We start from the raw sequence: 22,223 nt of genomic DNA, 5'->3' as shown, positions 1-22,223 counted from the left end.
CATAGACCTTCTCATCGTATTTTTCTTCATTGGTACGTCCCATCTTATTGTTTTTCTTTTTCTCTTTCTCTTACCTTCCCCCAACATTTCCAGGCCTGCAGAACCTTTCTTCCTAGAAAAAGTTAGCTTGAGAAAATAAGTTTAAAATTTAAGCCCCAAATTCAAGTACTCAGTAAATATAAAACTAAACCTCGAATGGGCAATCACTCTAAAAGGGTATGTGCAGTCCATCTGTCACAGAGGTTGGGGTGGCAGTAGGCCGCTGGTCTTTTCTTGTTTTGAGACGGAGTTCCCTCTTTCCCCAGGCTAGAGTCCAGTGGCGTGATCTTGGCTCACTACAACCTCTGCCTCCCAGGTTCAAGCAATTCTGTCTCAGACTCCCGAGTGGCTGGGATTACAGGCACGCACCACCACACCCAGCTAATTTTTGTATTTTTAGTAAAGAGGGTTTCACGATGTTGGCCAGACTGGTCTTGATCTCCTGACCTTGTGATCCGCCTGTCTTGGCCTCCCAAAGTGCTGGGATTACAGGCGTGAGCCACTGGGCCTGGCCGGCCACTGTCTTTTCAATATCCATTAACCAAGTCCCCTTTCTTTGCCTCTTCTGCCTGTCTCGAGTCACCAGACAATCCCAGCAAATTGTTGATTCCCTATGCTCAAAGGATAGCTCAGACACAAAAAGTCACCCAAGAGTCCCTGCCCACTCATTACTTCTAGGTTTCTCCCCAGCACTGAAACAAACAGGGGAGGGGCAAGAGCTAAACACTGGAGAAGAAAAGGAGTTTAGATAAGCAGAATAGGGACTAACAGGGCTTCACTGATTGTCTCAGTGATTGCCTCAAACCAAAACCGATCAATTCAGAGTCGCTGCCATAATATAAACAGATACAATCATTCTTAGATATGTTTTGTAAGGAGATATTTATATGTGCACACATATGTATGTGTGTGTGTGTCTGTGAGAAAGAGAGAGATGAGAGGGGTTGGGGGAGGGAGCCTGAAGTCTCTCACTATTTCCTCTTAATTACTTCTAAATTCAGCTGGCATAAATGAAAGGTAAGAACTGGGAAACAGGAAGAGTGAGGAGACAGAAATGGGATTGCTGTGGCAGATTAATTTTCAGGGGAGTTGGTTTTGCCCCATAAAGCCAGCAGATCTGTCTACCTTCTACCTATTCACCATACTACCTATGTAGAACTCATTAAACTTCAAGTGATAGCAAAGAAAGAAATAGAAGCCAATGGAAGGAAGAACATGTACTCAAAACTAGCTGAGATCAGAAATAAGATACCATAAAAAGGTAGTATGCAAAGTTGTGTTAAGATTCATTTAAGAGTCAATGGTATTGACTTTCTGTAGTGGGAAAATATAAAACTTTGCACCTACTCTGTATGATTTACCTGAGGCATTTCCAAGCCCAGATCCTGTGAATCCGATTCCAAACTTCTTTTTTTTCTCGTTTGTAAATTCCTTTCCAGCTTTACTTTTAATTCCGAGATCGAAGATGATTTTCACAATAAACAGCAGGTTTCCCCAGAGTGCTTCCAATTCAACTGCTTGGATCACTGCTTTTTTTTTTTTTTTTTTTTTTTTAATAATTCTGTATGATGCTGTCTGTCAAACAACACAAAGTAACTTCACTGAGTTCCAGGAAAAACAAGTTGACGTTTCAAAAAAAAGTTGACTTTTCAAAAACAATATTAGCAGAAAATACTGTGCTTTAAATAAGTCTTATCATTGAGTTATCAAGGATTTGGTCATACCTTAATACTTACTATTCTGAAATTTACCATTCCTCCTCCTGTATTTTTCTAAAGTACAGCTGGTCAATAACCAATTGGCAACATTAAAAAAAAACACACATAAAATTAACATAGGCTCATTTTTTCTGTGATCTGAAAGATGTAATATATTGATTTTTAAAGTCAAGCTCTCATTCACTTTATAGTTTATGAGAAACTATATCTCAAAATTTAATTCCATTTATTGTATAATCATTACTGCTAAATTAATCTACATTTTATCTCTCTCGTAAGTCAACAAGAAGAGTAATGAATATATAATAGTCAGCAATGGAACTTAACATATCCTCTACATTAAATAAAATCCCATTTGTACGGGTATATGTCAATATTATTCTTTCAGTTATAAGGTATAAGCTGCCAGTGAAGAAAGAATTACTCCAGCAAGTTTTTAACAGGTGTATGTTTGAGGGAAAATGGGCCTGGGGACTGCTTTGCAGAGTGGTTTCAAGGGTTAAGTTAAACAATGACTACAAATCACGTGGCACAGGATTTTGACAGGGTACAGACTTAAATGTTAGTGTTTTTTCCCTTCTCCGTGAAGACCTTAATCAGGAGGAACTGAACAGTTATACTCGCTTCATTTTCCTGTCCAAGATCAGTGGGTCTCAAAGTGTGATCCAAAGATCAGCAGTACTAACATCAGCATCAACCTAAAAATTTGTTTAAAATGCAAACTCAAAACAGAACCTCTAGGAGTGGGTACCAGCAATGTTTTTTAATACACCCTCCAGGTGATTGTGGTCCTCTCTAAAGTTTGAGAAACACTGCCCTATCCTTGATCTAATTTGGTCTAGATGTAGTGTCACTTCTTATATTGGTAAACAATCAATTTACAACGAATTTGCCTTCTGAAATCAGCACATTGTCTGGGGCTAGAGTAATACATTATATTAATTTCCTTTTTTTTTTTTTTTTTTTTTTTTTGGACAAGAGTCTCACTCTGTCACCCAGGCTGGAATGCAGTGGCCCAATCTTGGCTCACTGCAACCTCAACCTCCTGGGTTCAAGTGATTCTCCTGCCTCAGCCTCCCAAGTAGCTGAGATTACAGGCACACAACACCATGCCCAGGGACTCAATCATTGTTCTACTTAAGTAGATTAATAAACTGACTACAATTTGTGTTTCCTGCATCTTTGCTGCACTCTCCCCTCCAGTGGGCTGTCATTCCCAACTCACTGGTCTAACCTAGGAAACAATGTCAAGTGCCCACCTAGAAACAGAGTTAACTGTGCTTTTCAATTCAGTGCTACAGTATAACTAGATTGCTCCCTGTTCCTGCCAAAGGCCTGTTCTTGCACAGTTTCTCCTTATGTGACCTCATGCCGTTGTCCTACAACTGGTATGTAGTCATAGTCATTGCCCTAATTCTCTCTCCTGACTCCTATAAGGTCAGTCACTTTTTCTAGACCTATGATTTAGGCCTCCCAAAAGGCATCTAATTCAAGTCATGTGTTCAATAAAGTGGACTAGTATAATCTTGGTGTAAAACCTGGATCTGGGAGAAAAGTTTGATATCCTTTAAAATCTGAAAAATTGACCTTACTAGCAATAGGGTCAGCTGGGCGCAGTGGCTCATGCCTGTAACCCCAGCACTTTGGGAGGCTGAGGCAGGTAGATCACTTGAGGTCAGGAGTTCAAGACCAGCCTGGCCAACATGGCAAAACTCCATCTCTACTAAAAATACAATAATTAGCCAGGTGTGGTGGCATGTGCCTGTAATCCCAGCTATTTGGGAGGTTGAGGCACAAGAATCGCTTGAATCCGGGAGGCACAGGTTGCAGTAAGCTGAGATAGTGCCACTGCACTCCAGCCTGTGTGACAGAGTGAGACTCTGTCTCAAAAAAATTTAAAAATTGTTAAAAATTAAAAAAAAATAGGAAGAGATTGAGTTCTATTCAATACACACTTATTGGCATCCAGTAAAGACACTATCTACCGACATCTTGGTTTATCAACAGTGGACCAAAAAAGGGCTAAATTCTAGTCACAGCTCTCACCTCCAAACTATACAACACTAGGTAAGGCCATCTTTCTAAGCCTCACTTTTCTGATCTTTAAGGGAAAAAAACAATACTCTTTCCTGGTTATTTAACTGTCTAAGCCATAAAACTTCAATACAAATACATGTATTTATTTAAAAATATATTTAAACACATCAAAACAAACTTGAGTAAATGCAGTTAGCAAAAAGGGCAATTGTTTAGGAGATCTGGATTCCAAGTTTGATCCCGTAATTGAAACAGCCATACAAACTGGAGTAAATTTGTTAAGTTTATGCCTTAGCTCCTAGATCAGAGAAATAACACTTACTCTCTCTTAACCATGTAATAGAAATGTTATGGGAATGAATGACATATTACACTATGATGTAGTAATAAAATTAATTTGGAAAGGTGATTATCATCAATAGGTATATTGTGCCAATGCTTTCTGGTTTTGTTTTTTTGTTGTTGTTGTTCGTTTTTTTTGAGACGGAGTCTCGCTCTGTCGCCCAGACTGGAGTGCAGTTACCAGATCTCAGCTCACTGCAAGCTCTGCCTCCCGGGTTTATGCCATTCTCCTGCCTCAGCCTCCTGAGTGGCTGGGACTACAGGCGCCCTCCACCTCACACGGCTAGTTTTTTGTATTTTTAGTAGAGACGGGGTTTCACCGTGTTAGCCAGGATAGTCTCGATCTTCTGACCTCGTGATCCGCCTGTCTCGGCCTCCCAAAGTGCTGGGATTACAGGCTTGAGCCACCGCGTCTGGCCTGTTGTTCGTTTTTGTTTTTTAGTTTTTCATTATTTGTCCTACAGCGAGTCTAGCTCAAAAGCTCAATACCTGTGATAACTTAGCAGCACGGCTAAATGTTTTCAAGGCACTGATTCCCAGAGAGGGTCTCTACCAAGTAATGGGTTGAGTTCGTTCACCTAGTTGTTTCTCCTAGTCTCACAAGTGGCAGCAAATAGAACAGGGAAAGGACCAATTCTACTCTATGCTGTGGAACTCCTTTTCAGTGATAAACGGCTCCCAGTCTCTAAAACTAATGATACAACTTCACAACAAACTATCTTCATCCCCAACATTTCATACCCATTTTCCAGAAATGCTTAGTACTCTTCCAAAACATTTATCACAACACAACCACAAAGAATGAAAGTGCCCACCGAAAAGTGAAGGAAGAAAAAAGTTTTCTACAGAATTTACCATTACATAGCATTTTCCATAATGATACACTACTCAAAAACTGTATCCTGTACCAGCAAACCATATACAACGGGTACATTAATATTTACAAAGCAGAATAATAAGGCCAGGTACAGTGGCTCACACCTGTAATCCCAGCACTTTGGGAGGCCGAGGCAGGTGGATCACAAGGTCAAGAGATCACGACCATCCTGGCTAACATGGTGAAACCCCATCTCTACTAAAAATACAAAAATTGGCTGGGCATGGTGGCACACACCTGTAGTCCCAGCTACTCAGGAAGCTGAGGCAGGAGAATCGCTTAAACCCAGGAGGCAGAGGTTGCAGTGAGCTGGGACTGTGCCACTGCACTCCAGCCTGGTGACAGCCTGGAGCCTGGAGACTCCATCTCAAAAAAAAAAAGGCAAGAATAACAACAGTGAGAAGGAAGGTGTAACAACTTGCTTTTCAGGATGGCTTTACACGTCTTTAGACTCAAGAATATCCGTATCTTACTTGAAGCTTTGATATTAAAATACATCAAAAGCAACGGTCTAGTAGCCCGGCACCATGGTGTGTATGCCTGCAGGCCCAGCTACTTAGGAGGCTGAGGCAGGAGAACTGCATGAGCCCAGGAGTTCGGGTCGAGCCTGGGCCAAACAGCAAGACCTTGTCTGTATTTTTAAAAATAAAAATAAACACAAAATTCAATTTACAAAGCAGTTGTCAATTTCCCAAAGTGTGAACCAAGGAATATTTGTTACAAAGAATGTTCAATGGTTACTCAACAAAAGGGTTGTGAGGTTTGAAAAACACATTAAATGAAGTTGTATACTGCCTTTGATATAGGACTTCATGGAAACTTTGTGTTAATGTGTTTTATAAATCACCAAAAGGTGAGTATATCCAGGTACCATTTCCTAAATGTATTTGATCATCAAATCTTCCATCCTGCCCTCATGCCTACCTCAAGATTTGTATTTCTTCCAGGGAAGTTGGGGGAAAAAGGGAAAGGCCAAATTCCTCTAGTCGTTATTTTCTTTTATTCATAGCACTGTTCCACCAGTTCCCAATACAGTTTTTGTTTTCTCTTTTGAGATGGAGTTTTACTCATCACCCAGGCTAGAATGGCAATGGCGCAGTCTCAGCTCACTGCAACCTCTGCCTCCTGGGTTCAAGTGATTCTTCTGCCTCAGCCTCCCGAGTAACTGGGATTACAGGCAAGTACCACCACACTAATTTTTGTATTTTTAGTAGAGACGGGGTTTCACCATGTTGGCCAGGCTGGTCTCGAACGGCTGACCTTAGGATATCCACCCACCTCAGCCTCCCGAAGTGTTGGGATTACAGGCGTTAGCCACCACGCCCGGCCCCCAGTACAGTTTTATGGATTTTTCAAGAGAGGACTGTGGTACATTAGAAATATTATTTACCAACAGATTTCCTGTACCTGAGGCTCATTCAAAAATAACAAAAGCTGTTAGGCAGACAAAGATACTCCTGTAACAGAGAACTAGATCCTAGACAGCTGAAGCATGAGGAGGAACACATGATTTTTTTAGGTTCAATGGTATCACTTGAAAATAGCCACAGCTTCAAATTCTTACACAGCCCCTTTCTGCTACGTCTTATCCTGGGCTTTTTTTGTTTTTGTTTCTCTGAACATATATTGAGGCTTACGATGTATGATAGGCAAGACAAAAGGTAAAGTAATAGGTATAATCTTCTTACAAAAAGCTCATCCCTAGAACTGCCGAAATAAGTAATCGTAACTTTAAAAGCCAAGCCCAAGACTTGACTGGTGTGTCCTGGCAGCTTACATATTTTCAAGAGCTCCTCAATTGTGCTCTTTCTAAATCTGAGAGTTTCAGCTAATCCTTGAGTCCACATATAAAGAAAAAGTTCACATCAAGAAATATATAAACCTCATTGTAAATGAGAGTATTTTACAAACAATATATATTTATTATGTATTGATAATAATATATATTATATATTAATAATAAACATACCTTTTTGTAAATAAACATGCCTTTTTGTAAATGAGAGTATTTTATGAATAAGGAGATGCTGTATATGATGGCCAGAATCCCTGCAGCTCCCCTTTTATATGGAACTGACTTAGGCCATTGCCCCCTTTTAGTAACTTAAGGAAACTGGTTCCTCACAACAGTAAGTAGCTCTTCTGAGTCATCTAACATTCATCAGAGTAAATGCTAAAACATTTTTGACACACCATTTAGGATGAGTATTATCCAAAAAGTGGAAAATAACAAATATTGGCAAGGATATAGAGAAATCAGAGCCCTCGTGCATTTGCTGGTAGGACTGTAGCTGGTGTGGGAAACGGTTTGGTATTTCTTCAAAAAGCGAAATCCAATTACCATATAATCTAGCAATTCCACTCCTAGGTATATACCTAAAAGAGTTAAAAGCAGAGCCTGAAACAGATATGTGTACACCCATGTTCATGGCAGCATTATGCACAAAAGCCAAAAGGTAAACACAACTCAAGTGTCCACAAACAGATGAATGGATCAACAAAATATGACAAATACAACAATATTATTCAGCCATAAAAATGAATGAAATTCTGATACACACAACAACAAGAATGAACCTTAAAAATATTATGGTAAGTAAAATAAACTAGACACAAAAGGACAAATATTGTATGATTAGGCTTATATGAGGTGCTTAGAATAGAGAAAGAGAGTAGAACAGCGGTTACTAAGGGCTGCAACAGTTATTATTTAATAAGTGTACACAGTTTCTGTTTGGGAAGATAAAAGTGTTCTGGGGGCTGGGGGTGGTGGCTCATGCCTGTAATCCCAGCACTTTGGGAGGCTGAGGCGGGTGGGTCACTTGAGGTCAGGAATTTGAAACCAGCCTGTCCAAAACATGATGAAACCCTGTCTCTACAAAAAATACAAAAATTAGCCAGGCGTGGTGGCTTACGCCTGTAGTCCCAGATACTTGGGAAACTGAGGCAGGAGAATCGCTTGAACCGGGAAGGCAGAGGTTGCAGTAAGCCCAGATCGTGCCACTGCACTCCAGCCTGGGCAACAGAGTGAGACTTGGTCTCAAAAAAAAAGTGTTCTGGAATAGACAGTGGTGATGGTTACACAACGCTGTTAATGTACGTAATGCCATAAAATTGTACAGCTAAAGATGGTCAAAATAGTAAATTTTTATATATTTTACCACAACAATTTTTTTTTAAGTTTTTTAGATAAGAAGTGCCTGAATACAGGCCGGGCACAGTGGCTCATCCTGTAATTCTAGCACTGTGGGAGGCCGAGGCAGGAGGCTTAGTTGAGTTCAGGAGTTCGAGACTAGCCTGGCCAATATGGTGAAACCCCGTTTGTACTAAAAATACAAAAAATCAGCTGGACATGGTGGCGGGTGCCTGTAATCCCAGCTACTTAGGAAGCTGAGGCAGGAGAATAGCTTGAACCTGAGAGGCAGAGGTTGCAGTGAGCTGAGATCAGGCCACTGCACTCCAGCCTGGGTTACAGAGTGTGAGACACTGTCTCAAAAAAGAAACACAAAAAAGGAATGCCAATAAATTTATACTGCTATGTAGTTAATGTACTATGGTCTACTTTGATCTTTCCTAATCTTTGCTGGTTCATGCTCATTTCTTTCATGTGACCAGGGGTCTTGTTCCTCTCTCTGTTGTCTTTAAACTGTTCCAGATCCACAATTCTAAGAGGCGAAACTGTTCTAAACACTAATTTTTTTTTTTTTTTTTTTTGAGACAGAGTCTCACTCTGTGCCCCAGGCTGGAGTGCAGTGGTGCAATCTCAGCTCACTGCAACCTCCACCTCAGCTCACTGCAACCTCCACCACACCTCAACTTCACTGTGCCTGGCCATAACCCCTAATTTAAATAAATCATTTCTCCTAAGGCTTAATCCTCATTAAAGTTGAAAGAGGAAGAAAGGAAAGAAAAGACAGGCAAGGAAGATGCTATGGTTTGAATGTCCCCTCCAAAACATGTTTGAAATTTTTTTTTTTTTTTGAGACGGAGTCTCGCTCTGTCGCCCAGGCTGGGGTGCAGTGGCCGGATCTCAGCTCACTGCAAGCTCCGCCTCCCGGGTTTACACCATTCTCCTGCCTCAGCCTCCCGAGTAGCTGGGACTACAGGCGCCCACCACCACGCCCGTCTAGTTTTTTGTATTTTTAGTAGAGACAGGGTTTCACCGTGTTAGCCAGGATGGTCTCAATCTCCTGACTTTTTGATCCACCCGTCTCGGCCTCCCAAAGTGCTGGGATTACAGGTTTGAGCCGCCGCGCCCGGCCATGTTTGAAATTTAATTGCCATCCTACCAGTACTGGAATGTTGACCCTTTAAGAGGTAGGTATCAATGACATTATCACTGGACACAGGAGTGGGTTCTTGATAGAAAAAAATGAATTCAGATCAACTTCCTCTGTCTCATGTGCTCTCACCCTCTCGCCTTTTACTATGGGATGACCCTGAACAGATGCCAGTGTCATGTTCTTGGACTTTGCAGTCTTCAGAATCATGAGCCAAATAAATCTCTTTTCTTTTACTTTTTACTTAATTACTTTTTTTCTTTTTTGTAGAGACGGGGTCTTATTATGTTGCCCATATTGGTCTCAAATTCGTGGGCTCAAGCGATCCTTCTGCCTCAGCCTTCCAAAATGCTGGGATTTGAAGCATAAGCCACCATGCCCAGCGATAAATCTCTTTTCTTTAAAATTATCCATTATCTAATCTGTGGTTATAGCAACAGAAAACAGACTAAGACAGGAGGTAAAGGAAAGGACACAGGGAAGTAGGCAGGAGGGCAGGAAAGAATGAAAGAAAGGGAAAGGAAGAGAGGCAGGGGAAGGGAGGGGTATGGACAGGGAGGTGGGGAAGGAAGGGAAGTGAAGAAGGGAGGCAAGGAGGCAAGGAAACAGGGAGGCAGGAAGAACAGGCAACCTTGGTGATTGAAAAGGTTATACAATGTGTATACCCCACGTGACTCCCTTGTTTGGCAAGAAAGACAACTTATCAGACTACCCAAGCTCTTTAGCAAACTAGGACCCATCTGCCTTATATTCTATCCATTCTGTTATACTTCATAGGTCCTGCTCAACAATTCCTTTCCTTTCCTTTTGAAAACTACCCTACTCTGCAAGAGTAGAACAAAACAGTCCTTCAGATGCTTACTAAGTTAAGCTACTACCTGTTTCATGGTACAGTTGAAATCAGATATCCCAAAGTCTCCAAAACATTTAAGCAGCAGAGGTTGCCTATGCAAGGAATATACTGGGGGAAAGGTGGGGCTCAAGTTCTCCCTTTATTATGTAATATGAATCCTGTAACCAAAACTACAGGTGAATCACAATATTTTACCCTTTGAGAGCAGTTCTCTAGACTCCAAAATTTAGAAATAGGCAAGTAAAATTCAAAATACATTATTATAGTTTACGTCACAATTATTAGTAAAACATGCCCATTATTTATTTTCCAAATTCTGCTGCTGCTAGTCTTTAAGGAAGGACAATGGGAAAAGAAGAAAGTAAGGAGGAAGAAGGTGTATCTTTTCCCTCAGATTAGGTGAAAAAAGATCATCTTCCTAGCCAAAGCAGTACTTATAATGACCTTGTAAGAATTTGTGATCCTTTTGCCATACCACCTTGCACACTCTATACCTGATCAATGCAATAGTCTTTTATCCTCACACTCAAGAGTTTTTAAAATATGGGAGGTAGCCAGGCACGGTCACTCATGCCTGTAATCCCAACACTTTGGGAGGACAAGGCAGGCAGATCACGTGAGGTCAGGAGTTCGAGACCAGCCTGGCCAACATGGCAAAACCCCCTCTCTACTAAAAATACAAAAATTAGCCAGGTGCGTTGGTGGGCACTTGTAATCCCAGCTACTTGGGCAGCTGAGGCAGGAGAATCACTTGAACCCCAGAGGTGGAGACTGCAGTGAGCTGAGATCACGCCACTGCATTCCAGCCTGGGTGACAGAGTAAGACTCTGTCTCAGAAAATAAAAAAATAAATAAAGAACAAAAATTTAAAAAATAAAATAAAATATGGGAGGTGAATTAGGTCTGCCACGAAAAATGTAATTAAACAAAATAACGAAAACCACCTTTTACTGAAAATCTTAAAAAGCAAACAGAATATACTAAATCTCAAAAGCGATCTCTCTCCTTAGAATGCCATGTTAGAGGAAGACAGAACTCTCAGTTACAATTTTGCTCAATTCCTTTCCAAAGGCTTCTATCCAACTTTAATCTTTGGGTTACAGGGGCAACATATGGGAGCTTAGTCAAAGCTCTGTGGGAACCAATAAGGAGGAAGTTTTGTTTTGTTTTGTTTTGTTTTTGAGACAGAGTTTCGCTCTTCTTGCCTAGGCTGGAGTGCAGTGGTGTGATCTCTGCTCACTGCAACCTCCACCTCCAGAGTTGAAGCCATTCTCCTGTCTCAGCCTCCAAAGTAGCTGGGATTACCACAGCTACTTTTACGCAGCTACTTTTACCACAGCTACTTTTACCATAGCTACTTTTACACAGCATGCACCACAAAACCCAGCTAATTGTGTATTTTTAGTAGAGACAGTTTTTCACCATGTTGGTCACATTGGTCTCGAACTCCTGATCTCAGGTGATCTACCCACCTCAGACTCCCAAAGGGATGGGATTGCAGGCATGAGCCACCAAGCCCTGCCAAAAAGAAAACTATTATTTATTTATTTATTTAGACAGAGTCTCGCTGTGTCATCAGGCTGGAGTGCAGTGGCGTAATCTCGGCTCACTGCAACCTCCGCCTCCTGGGTTCAAGCGATTCTCCTGCCTCAGCCTCCCGAGTAGCTGGGACTACACGCACCCGCCACCACGCCCACCTAATTTTTTGTATCTTTAGTAGAGACAGGGTTTCACCATATGAGCCAGGATGGTCTCAATCTCCTGACCTCATGATCTGCCCGCCTCGGCCTCCCAAAGTGCTGGGATTACAGGCGTGAGCCACCCAGCGCCCGGCCCTAAAAAGAAGACTATTAAAGCAAGTGTCTAGATTAATCTGAGTTGAATGGGAAGGACTGCTTTTTTTTTCTGAAAACTATCAATTGCAAGGTATTGGAGGTTTTCTGCAGCCTTGATATCTGTCAATTAAGTTGTTCAGAGCACAAGAATAAGAGCATGGACCAATTTTAGACAGAACCAGAGGATGCATTTCTAATCCCAGCCAACTCTGATTACCTCTGGGGACAAAATATTCACAGTTTGTATCTGTGTAGCTGTTTACAGATTAAAGTACATTTCTATACCCTGTCATTTGATAAAACAACTTGGTGAAGTAACAAGAACCAGTATTTTGATAAAACATCTAGTTAATATAGTCTTGGTATCAGGATAACCACTATCCCCCAGTCCCTGTCCAACCCTTTTACATTAATAAATTAAAAGTACAGCAAGGATAAGAGGTTTGTCCAAGGTCATTCAGTAAATGGATGCCTCCAAGCAAACCCATCGTCACAAGACTATCTCTACTCTTAGGGCCTCAAAGATCATTTCTAAAGAACTCCCAAATCTACATTTTGAACCTAAACATGTGTATGCATGAGCTCTATCATCTGAGATGTGGATATCTCCATGTTCATATTCCAATACCTCAGATACAATATGCCATCTCCCCATCCAAACATTCCTATTCTGTCAATAATACTATCACTCTCTGACATTCAGGAATAGACGGCTGATTTCAGCCTTCATTCTTTAACTTCTTCTCCCCTACTCGCTTTGTTAAATCATACCAATTCTTTTTAACAAAGATATACAGATCACTTACCTTGTACCGCACACAAATGCATCTGTTTGACTGTGCCCTTCCCTCTTTTTCAACCCTTACTTGGCCCTCATCATCTTATATTTACCATTCTAGTATCTGCCCTACAGTCTGTCTCTATCCTCCTCTTCCTCTCGAGTTCTTATGCCCCATTTTAAAATTATTCTCATGCCAATAATCCTAGCACTTTGGGAAGCCAAGGCAGGAGGATTAATTGAGGCCAGTAGTTCGAGACCGGTCTTGGAAACATCGTGAGACCCTGTCTCTACAGGGAAAAAAAAAAAACGTAAAAATTAGCCAGGCAGCCGGGCGCAGTGACTCACGCCTGTAATCCCAGCACTTTGGGAGGCCGAGGCGGGCAGATCACGAGGTCAGGAGATGGAGACCATCCTGGCTAACATGGTGAAACCTTGTCGCTACTAAAAATACAAAAAATTAGCCGGGTATGGTGGCAGGCACCTGTAGTTCCAGCTACTCCAGAGGCTGAGGCAGGAGAATGGCGTGAACCTGGGAGGCGGAGCTTGCAGTGAGCTGCGATTGCGCCACTGCACTCCAGTCTGGGCAACAAGCCTCCCGGGTGCTGTGGCTCACGCCTGTCATCCCAGCACTTTGGGAGGCCGAGAAGGGCGGATAACGAGGTCAGGAGTTCGAGACCATCCAGGCTAAGATGGTGAAACCTCGTCTCTACTAAAAATACAAAAACAAAATTAGCTGGGCATGGTGGCGGGCGCCTGTAGTCCCAGCTACTTGGGAGGCTGAGGTGGGAGAATGGCGTGAACCCGGTAGGCGGAGCTTGCAGTGAGCCCAGATTGGGCCACTGCACTCCGACCTGAGCTGGGCGACAGAGTGAGACTCCATCTTTAAAAAAAAAAAAATAGATAAAACAATTAGCCAGGCATGGTGGCACATGCTTATAGTCCCAGCTACTCAGCTGAGGCAGGAGGACGGCTTGAGCTCAGGAGTTCAAGACTGTAGTGAGCTATGATTGTGCCACTGCACTTCAGCCCCAGCAACAGTGTAAGACTCTGTCTCTTACAAAAAAAAAAGAAAAGAAAAGAAAAATTTTTAAATAATTATTAAAAATTAATGAAAATTATTAAAATAAGTTTTTGAGACAGGGTCTTGCTCTGTCACCTACACTGGAGTGATGTGGCGTGATCTCAGCTCACTGCAACTTCCACCTTTCAGGCTCAAGCAGCCCTCCCACTTCTGCCTCCTGAGTAGCTGGGAATATAGGCACATGCCACCACGCCTGGCTAATTATTGCATTTTTTTGTAGAGAGGGTTTCACCATGTTGCCCAGGCTGGTCTCGAACTCCTGGGCTCAAGCAATCACCTGCCTTGGTCTCCCAAAGTGCTGGGATTACAGGCATGACCCACTACGCTTAGCCTAAAATAATTATTAATATAAGATAAAATTATTCTTTCTAACCTACCACACGTCATATTAACATTGTGCTCTAAAGTCATCAGCAACTCCCATACATTTCTTGGATAATGCCCAAACTACTCAGACCTTAGGCCAGACACAAGTGGTTCACACCTATAATCCCAGCACTTTGGGAGGCTAAGGCAGGAGGATCACTTGAGCCCCGCTGGGCCATATAGCAAGACCTAGTCTCTTAAAAAAAACAAAAACAAGGCTGGGCACGGTGGCTCACACTGTAATCCCTGCACTTTGGGAGGCTGAGGTGGGTGGATCACCTGAGGTCAGGAGTTTGAGACCAGCCTGGCCAACATGATGAAACCCTGTCTCTACTAAAAAAAAAAAAAAAATTCGCTGGGCATGGTGGTGCATGCCTGTAATCCCAGCTACTCAGAAGGCTGAGGCAGGAGAATCGTTTGAACTCGGGAGACAGAGGTTGCAGTGATGTGAGATCGTGCCACTGCACTCCAGCCTGGGCAACAACAGCGAAACTCCATCTCAAAAAAATATATATATATACACACACACATATATACACATATACATATATATACACACACACACACTCATACACAATGACACTATCTTTCCAACCCTGTCTTCCACTACTCTTCTTTAAAGTCTAATATTAGATTGATTTTACCATTTCCCCTAATCCTCAAGACAGTTACAATCCTACTTCACTCCACTAAAAATTTCCAGTAGTGAGACTCTGACCTTCATACCTTAGCTCATATTTTTCCTCTTCTCTCCTATTCCCTTGTTTCCACTACCAGATTGTGACATCTCTGAGAATGACCATCACATCTCACATCTATTTCACTACAGTGCCAAAAGCAATGCCTTTACAAGCAGTCATCCACACAAGAGTTGGCTGAAAATGAATGGGAAATCCCCTAAGACCACATGTCCTTCTGGATAAGGAGTCAAAAGTGCGGTGCTCTTCACAATGAGGACATTACAAAAAAGTCAGTCATTCAATATATATTTATTGAGCATCTTTTATGTGCTCCAGAGATCTTAGTTTGTTAAATTGAGTCTTGAACCACTGTAATATCATATAGTAAAAATATGAAAAATTGTACTACTAAAATTTTTAATTTCCAAGAAGAGTGATATTTAAATTTTAGTCCATTTTAAAGACCTGATAGAATTATTGTCTAGGGAAAAGAGGATAGAGGAAGAAGTAGAATTAAATTTAATTTAAATCAACTGAATTCAGGCACTGGACTGATACATGTTACGCTGTTCTCTCCCTCGTCATTATTGTATTTTAATGTTTTAAACTACACAGCAGGAAGATAAACTCACCATATTAAAACAAAATATTTTATGCAGGATATTAAATATTTAAGTTCTAAAGAATCACTATGTGGCCAGGCGCGGTGGCTCACACCTGTAATCCCAGAACTTTGGGAGGCCTAGGCGGGCAGATCACAAGGTCAGGAGATCGAGACCATCATGGCTAACACGGCGAAACCTCATCTCTACTAAAAATACAAAAATTAGCCGGGCGTGGTGGCAGGCGCCTGTAGTCCCAGCTACTTGGGAGGCTGAGGCAGGAGAATGGCGTGAACCTGGGAGGCGGAGCTTGCAGTGAACCAAGATCACGCCACTGCACTCCAGCCTGGGCGACAAAGCGAGACTGTCTCAAAAAAAAAAAGAATCACTTCGTTTTTCAAGCTGTTCTGCAGAAATCTACAAAATGTTAAGAAGAGAATAGTACAATTAATGGCAGCAGCATAAAAACAGGCAGTGATGCGAGAATACACTGGAGCACACAGCAGGATTCCAGTGACACCAGACATTCTTCACACACTCTAACAACTTTGATGCTGTTGTTAGCAAGAATTTGAGCTCTTCTTCAAAATTCATTGTAGGGGCAAGGCATGGTGGCTCACTGCCTATAATCCCAGCACTTTGGGAGGCCAAGGCAGACAGACCACTTGAGGTCAGGAGTTCAAGACCAGGCTGGCCAACATGGCGAAACCCTGTCTCTACTGAAAAGAAAAATTAGCTAGGCGTGGTGGTGCACACCTGTAGTCCCAGCTGCTCAGGAGGCTGAGGCATGAAAATCACTTGAACTCAGGAGGCGCAGGTTGCAGTAAGACGAGATCACGCCACTGCATTCCAGCCTAGACTACAGGATAGATTCTGTCTCAAAAAAAAAAAAAATTGTTTCCTTCCTCTTTTCTCAGATTTGGCACCGTTTCAAAAGCAGCATGAAATATACTAGAGATAATTTTCAAATTCTCTTCAAATTCCTTCCTACTGTGAAATAGGTTTTACTACCAGCATAAACTATGTAAGAGCCAGTACAGAGGTTATATGAACATGGTTTTGCAGTTATCTCTTTTAACACTGAGAAAAGCTTGGTACCTCTTTGGCTGTAACATTCCTAAAAAGCTTACTTTATGAGGAACAAACTCCAGGTAAAAGGTTATGCATTGGGAATGAATATTTCGAATTTCATGGCCAGGCATGGTGGCTCACGCCTGTAATCCCTGCACTTTGGGAGGCCAAGGTGGGTGAATCACCTGAGGTCAGGAGTTCGAGACTAGCCTGGCCAACACGGTGAAACCCCATCTCTACTAACAATACAAAAATTAGCCAGATGTGGTGGCGCACACTTGTAATCCCAACTATTCAGGAGGCTGAGATGGGGGAATTGTTTGAACCTGGGAGGTGGAGATTAAGGCACTGCACTCCAGCCTGGGTGACAGAGTGAGACTCCGTCTCAAAAAAATAAATAAATAAAAAATAAAAAAAAAATGAATTTCATTCCAGACTCTCATCTCCCTTACTTTACGTATAAATGCAAGAATTCCCCTTTACTTTGTGGGGATACTGTGATTAACAATAAAACAACATATAAAGTATCTAGCCCTAGCACAAAACAGACACTCAATAAATGGTGGCTATTTTTATTCTCAGATCTATTCCTTGGTATGTGATACTCCTGGGATGTTGCTATTAAGGTATAAAACCAAAGTTAACTGAGAATCCTTTTTTTTTTTTTTTTTTTTTTGAGATGGAGTCTCCCTTTGTCGCCCAGGCTGGAGTGCAGTGGCACGATCTCAGCTCAGTGCAACCTCCGCCTCCCAGGTTCAAGCAATTCTCCTGCCTCAGCCTCCCGAGTAGCTGGGACTACAGATACATGCTGCCACACCCAGCTAATTTTTTTTTTTTTTTTTTTTAGTACTGATGGAGTTTCACTATGTTGCCCAGGCTGGTCTCGAACTCCTGGGGCAATTTGCCTGCCCCGGCCTCCCAAAGTGCTGGGATTACAGGTGTGAGCCACCGTGCCCAGCCCTCTCAGAATCCTAAATTGTCTAAATTCCACATTCCACCAAGCTAGAACCAGGGTGAATATGGGATACTCAGGCAACACAGGACACTTAACACCCCCCAGCCTTATGAGGGTGTATGTCAATTATGCAGGTTTAATCAGCAAAAGAATCTCTAGACTTACAAAGTAACTCATAAAGCTCCAAACTAGTCATCTCTATACACAATAAAGAAATGGCAGATAAAGAGGAAAAGGCCTCTTTAGAGAGATTATTGCTCTGTATTGTTCAAACAAATACATATAATTTATTACCTTTTCATAGTTCATTATACTGGCTTCACTAAATGGTTCTAGACAATTTGAGGAAATAGAGCGACATATAATTTATGTGTATATCTGTAATACCTTGCATAGTTTCTAATAAAGAGACACGCAGAGTTTAATCTATACCATATTTGTCTCAAAAGTGTTGAGATAAATCAAACAAGTGAGGCAGATTATTCCAACTGCTGAGAAAACATAGCACTGAATAGAATCAGCAGCCCTTAGAGAAGTACATAGAGTAATCAGAACCTAGTTCCACTCCTCCATCAGGCAGTCAGTATTCTTAATATCCTTCCAATTAGAGGAAAGAATAAAATTTACAGTAACACGTTAGTTTTTAACTTGGGAATTTTGACAACCAGCAAGTTATTATGCTGAGCTATAAAACTAAGGTAAAAAGGATCTAACAAGTGCACTCTACTGGGAGGATACACATTTTAAAAGAGAAGACAAAATCAACTGAAGATTTACAGCTGAGGTCTCAAACTGGACTGCAGCGAGAAAACAATGCCCACAAAATTGTGTTCAGTTGCAAATCAGTTGCATTAGTGTTTTTTAAATTGTAACTGCCAGTATTTAAATTTCACATGAAATTTCATATAAAATATGATGTCTGATCTCAAATACTACTCTTTTGGGGGAAAAAATTAGACGTTGGGTACATATTCCCAGAAAGATGATCACTTGAAGTAAAGAAAGAGATCTCCTTAAATTGGCCTGTGCTCTTTAGCTTGCTTGGATCTCCAGCCTGTCCCATTTTACAGATGATAAATCTAAGCTGAAAGATGCTCAAAACCACAGAACTAGCAAAATGCCTATTTGTGAACACTGGGGGTTCACTCTTGACAGCTCTGCAACTCAACTTCCAAATAAAATGTAATTAATGTTAAAAGAGAGGTATCTAAAAGACTTGTACATGAATACTTAAAGCCATTTTAGTTATAATAGCCTAAAATCTGGAAGCAATGCAGATGTCTATCAACTGGTAAACAGATAAATTGTGGTATGTCCATACAATAACAAAGGCTCAGGCCCAGCACGGTGGCTCAGGGTAAGAAAGGTTGCTCACACCTGTAATCCCAGCACTTTGGGAGGCTGAGGCAGGAGGACTGCTTGCAACCAAAAGTTCCAGACCAGTCTGGGAAACATGACAAAACCCCATCTCCACAAAAAATCAAAAATTAGTCGGGCATCATGATGACACCTGTAGTCCCAGACACTCATGAGGCTGGAGGATCACTCTAGCCCAGGAGGTCAAGGATACAATGAGCCATTATCATGCCACTGCACTCAGCCTGGGCAACAGAATGAGACCCTGTCTCAAAAAGAAGAAAACAAACAAACAAAAAGACTCAACGAATACACAACACAATATGAATATCTCAAAATCACTGTTAACTAAAAGAAGTCAGACTCAAAAGACAACACATTATACCAAAAGATTTATATGAAATTCCAGAGAAGACAAAACAATACTGATACAAAGCAAATCAGTGACTGGAGCCAAGGGTGAGGGCAGGAGAACTGAATGAAAGGGGCATGAGGAACTTTCTATGGTGATAAAAATGATGGAGATATAACAGTGGTTATATGACACCATGTAACAGTGGTTAGATGACACCATGTATTCGTCAAAACTCAAAATTGGTTGAATTTTCTCTTACATAAATTATAACTCAATAAAGCTGAATTTTAAAAGAGGTGTTTAGAAAATAATAGAAAACTACCGAGAAGACTACTACCTGGGAAAGTTTGGGAAAGCTTTAGGGAAAAGGTGAATTGGACTTTGTTATAGAACAATTTGTAGGTGCATAACAAATAGAAAACAGGGCACACGGGCAGTCACATTCTACACTCTGGCCTTTGAAGAAGTAGCATCTTTGAATACAAGGGAAAATGTTTCATAAAAAGAAATTCATAAAAATGGATAATTAAGTCCTTGGACAGGTATCAAAAGGAGTTGATGTTACAAGATTTCCCAAGAGGGAGTCAATTTATATGCTATTTACATGCAAAATAAGCAGATAGTGTGGAAGAATTTATTTTGCTTTGCTTTTTTTTTTTTTTTTTTTTGAGACGGGGTCTCGCTCTGTTGCCCAGGCTGGAGTGCAGTGGCCGGATCTCAGCTCACTGCAAGCTCTGCCTTCCGGGTTTAAGCCATTCTCCTGCCTCAGCCTCCCGAGTAGCTGGGACTACAGGCGCCCGCCACCTCACCCGGCTAGGTTTTTTTTGTATTTTTTAGTAGAGACGGGGTTTCACTGTGTTAGCCAGGATGGTCTCGATCTCCTGACCTCATGATCCGCCCGTCTCGGCCTCCCAAAGTGCTGGGATTACAGGCTTGAGCCACCGCGCCCGGCCTTGCTTTGCTTTTAAATAAAACATAATGAGAGGTGGCACACACCTGCAGCCTGAGCTACTCAGAAGGCTGAGATGTGATTGTTTGACACCAGGAGTTTCAGGCCAGCTTGGGCAACACAGCAAAACCCCACCTCAAAAAAATAAAAAATAAAGCAAATAAAACGTAAAGGTAGGAGCAAAGAGGAACCCAAAGGGGTCAGGTGCGGTTGCTCACGCCTGTCAGCGCACATTTTGGGAGGCCAAGGGATGGCTTGAGCCCTGGAGTTTAAGACCAGCCTGGGCAATGTGGGGAGACCCTGTCTCTACAAAAAAAATTAGCTGGGCATGGTGGCACACACGTATAGTCTCAGCTACTCCTGAGGCTGAGGTGGGAGGATCACTTGCACCCAAGGTCAAGGGTGCAGTGAGCCATGACTATGCCACTGCACAATCCTGTCTTTAAAAAAAAAAAGAAGAAGAAGAAGAAAGAAGGAAAGAAGGAAGGAAGGAAGGAGGAAAGAAAGAAAGAAAAGAAATATAACCCAAAGAGATTGGGTTATAAAGAGAGAGAGGGAGGGAGGGTGGGAGGTGAAATAAAGGCAAGAGACAAATAGAGTCAGAACGAAAGGTACCTTAGTACCAACACATTAGAAAAGGTGGGACTAAAAGAAAAATGAAACACTACGGGAAAAGACGAATCAACCAAAGTCAGAGGTACAGAGAGCTACAGAGAAAAGAGACTGGAGACCTGACAGCATAGAACAGACTGAAGAGAATTAGAGGACAAAGTGAAAGCAAAAACAGCTATTTCCTCCTAAATCTTACAAATCAGTTTCCTCCTCTTCCATTCTCCCTCCCACCTCTGCCTTAGCTCAAACCATCTCATACCCAACCCCACACTACACATCTTTTATATTTCAACTGTACTAGAATGCTTCCTTCACTAATCTTCAAAACTAAGTTCAAACACCACTTTTTCTATGAATATTCAACTTTCCCCAGGCAGAGTCAGCAGTCCTTCTTCCATAGCTCAGAACATTTTGTTCTGAAAAACCATCGTAACATTGGGTTGCAATGTGTATCTCCTCTCCTAGTCTATGGGCAACTCTAGTAGAGGATTCAAAGGTAAAGATGAAAACCTTACTAAAAAGCAGTTCAAAAACTGTACAGCTGGGTACAGTGGCTCACACCTGTAACCCCAACACTTTGGGAGGCTGATGTAGGAGGGTCACTTGAGTTCAGGAGTTCAAGACCAGCCTGGGCAACACAGTAAAATTCTCTCTCTACAAAGAATTTTTTAAATTAGCCAGGTGGGCCAGACGCGGTGGCTCACACCTGTAATCCCAGCACTTTGGGAGGCCAAGGCGGGTGGATCACCTGGCGTGGAAAGTTCACGACCAGCCTGACCAACATGGAGAAACCTCAACTCTACTAAAAATACAAAATTAGTTGGGCATGGTGATGCATCCCAGCAATCCCAGCTACTCGGAAGGCTGAGGCAGGAGACTCGCTTGAATCTGGGAGGTGGAGGTTGCAGTGAACCAAGAGTGTGCCATTGCACTCCAGCCTGGGTGACAAAGCAAGACTCTGTCTCAAAAAAAAAAAAAAAAAAAAAATTAGCCAATTAGCCAGGTGTGGTGATGCGCACCTGTAGTCCCAGATACTCAGGAGGCTCAGGAGACTGAGGCAGGATGATTGCTTGAGCCTGGAAAGTCAACGCTGCAGTGAGCCATGATCGTGCCCCTGCACTTCAGCCTGGGTGACAGAGCAAGAACCTGTCTCAAAAAACAACAACAACAAAAACTGTACGAGTCCACCTCATTTATACCACACCACTAGGATGTTAGAAGCCTTGCTGTTTTAAGGAATTCTACAGTGAATATTTTCAAAAGTACATCTACCCTACCCCTAATTCCTCCCCCCCATATCATCAAAGACCTTTTTAAATGTTTTATTTTTGTAATGCTTTAAATTTCTCAGTAAATGACTAACCTATAATAGAAAAGGCAGCAATTCCATCAGCAGCCAAAAAAGAAACTGCTTGTATAAAAGGAGCACCTCAA

At 41.8% G+C, this 22,223-nt stretch overlaps 1 protein-coding gene across 2 annotated transcripts in view; it reads right to left on the bottom strand.

The window, feature by feature from the left end:
* Nucleotides 1-22,223, bottom strand: part of CREBRF (CREB3 regulatory factor) — an 84,984-nt gene that overhangs the window by 54,515 nt on the left and 8,246 nt on the right. For both annotated transcript variants that reach the window (XM_025387181.1, XM_025387182.1), the window contains exon 2: nucleotides 1,401-1,614. In XM_025387181.1, coding sequence (XP_025242966.1) covers nucleotides 1,401-1,409 — 9 coding nt within the window. In that variant the 5' untranslated portion in view covers nucleotides 1,410-1,614. The remainder of the gene's footprint in view (nucleotides 1-1,400; nucleotides 1,615-22,223) is intronic.

The sequence above is a fragment of the Theropithecus gelada genome, chromosome 6 (genome assembly GCF_003255815.1).
Source record: "Theropithecus gelada isolate Dixy chromosome 6, Tgel_1.0, whole genome shotgun sequence".
NCBI classification, from domain to species: Eukaryota; Metazoa; Chordata; class Mammalia; order Primates; family Cercopithecidae; genus Theropithecus; species Theropithecus gelada.
Note: the sequence above shows the minus strand (reverse complement) of the source record. Positions and strands in the feature narration are given on the sequence as shown.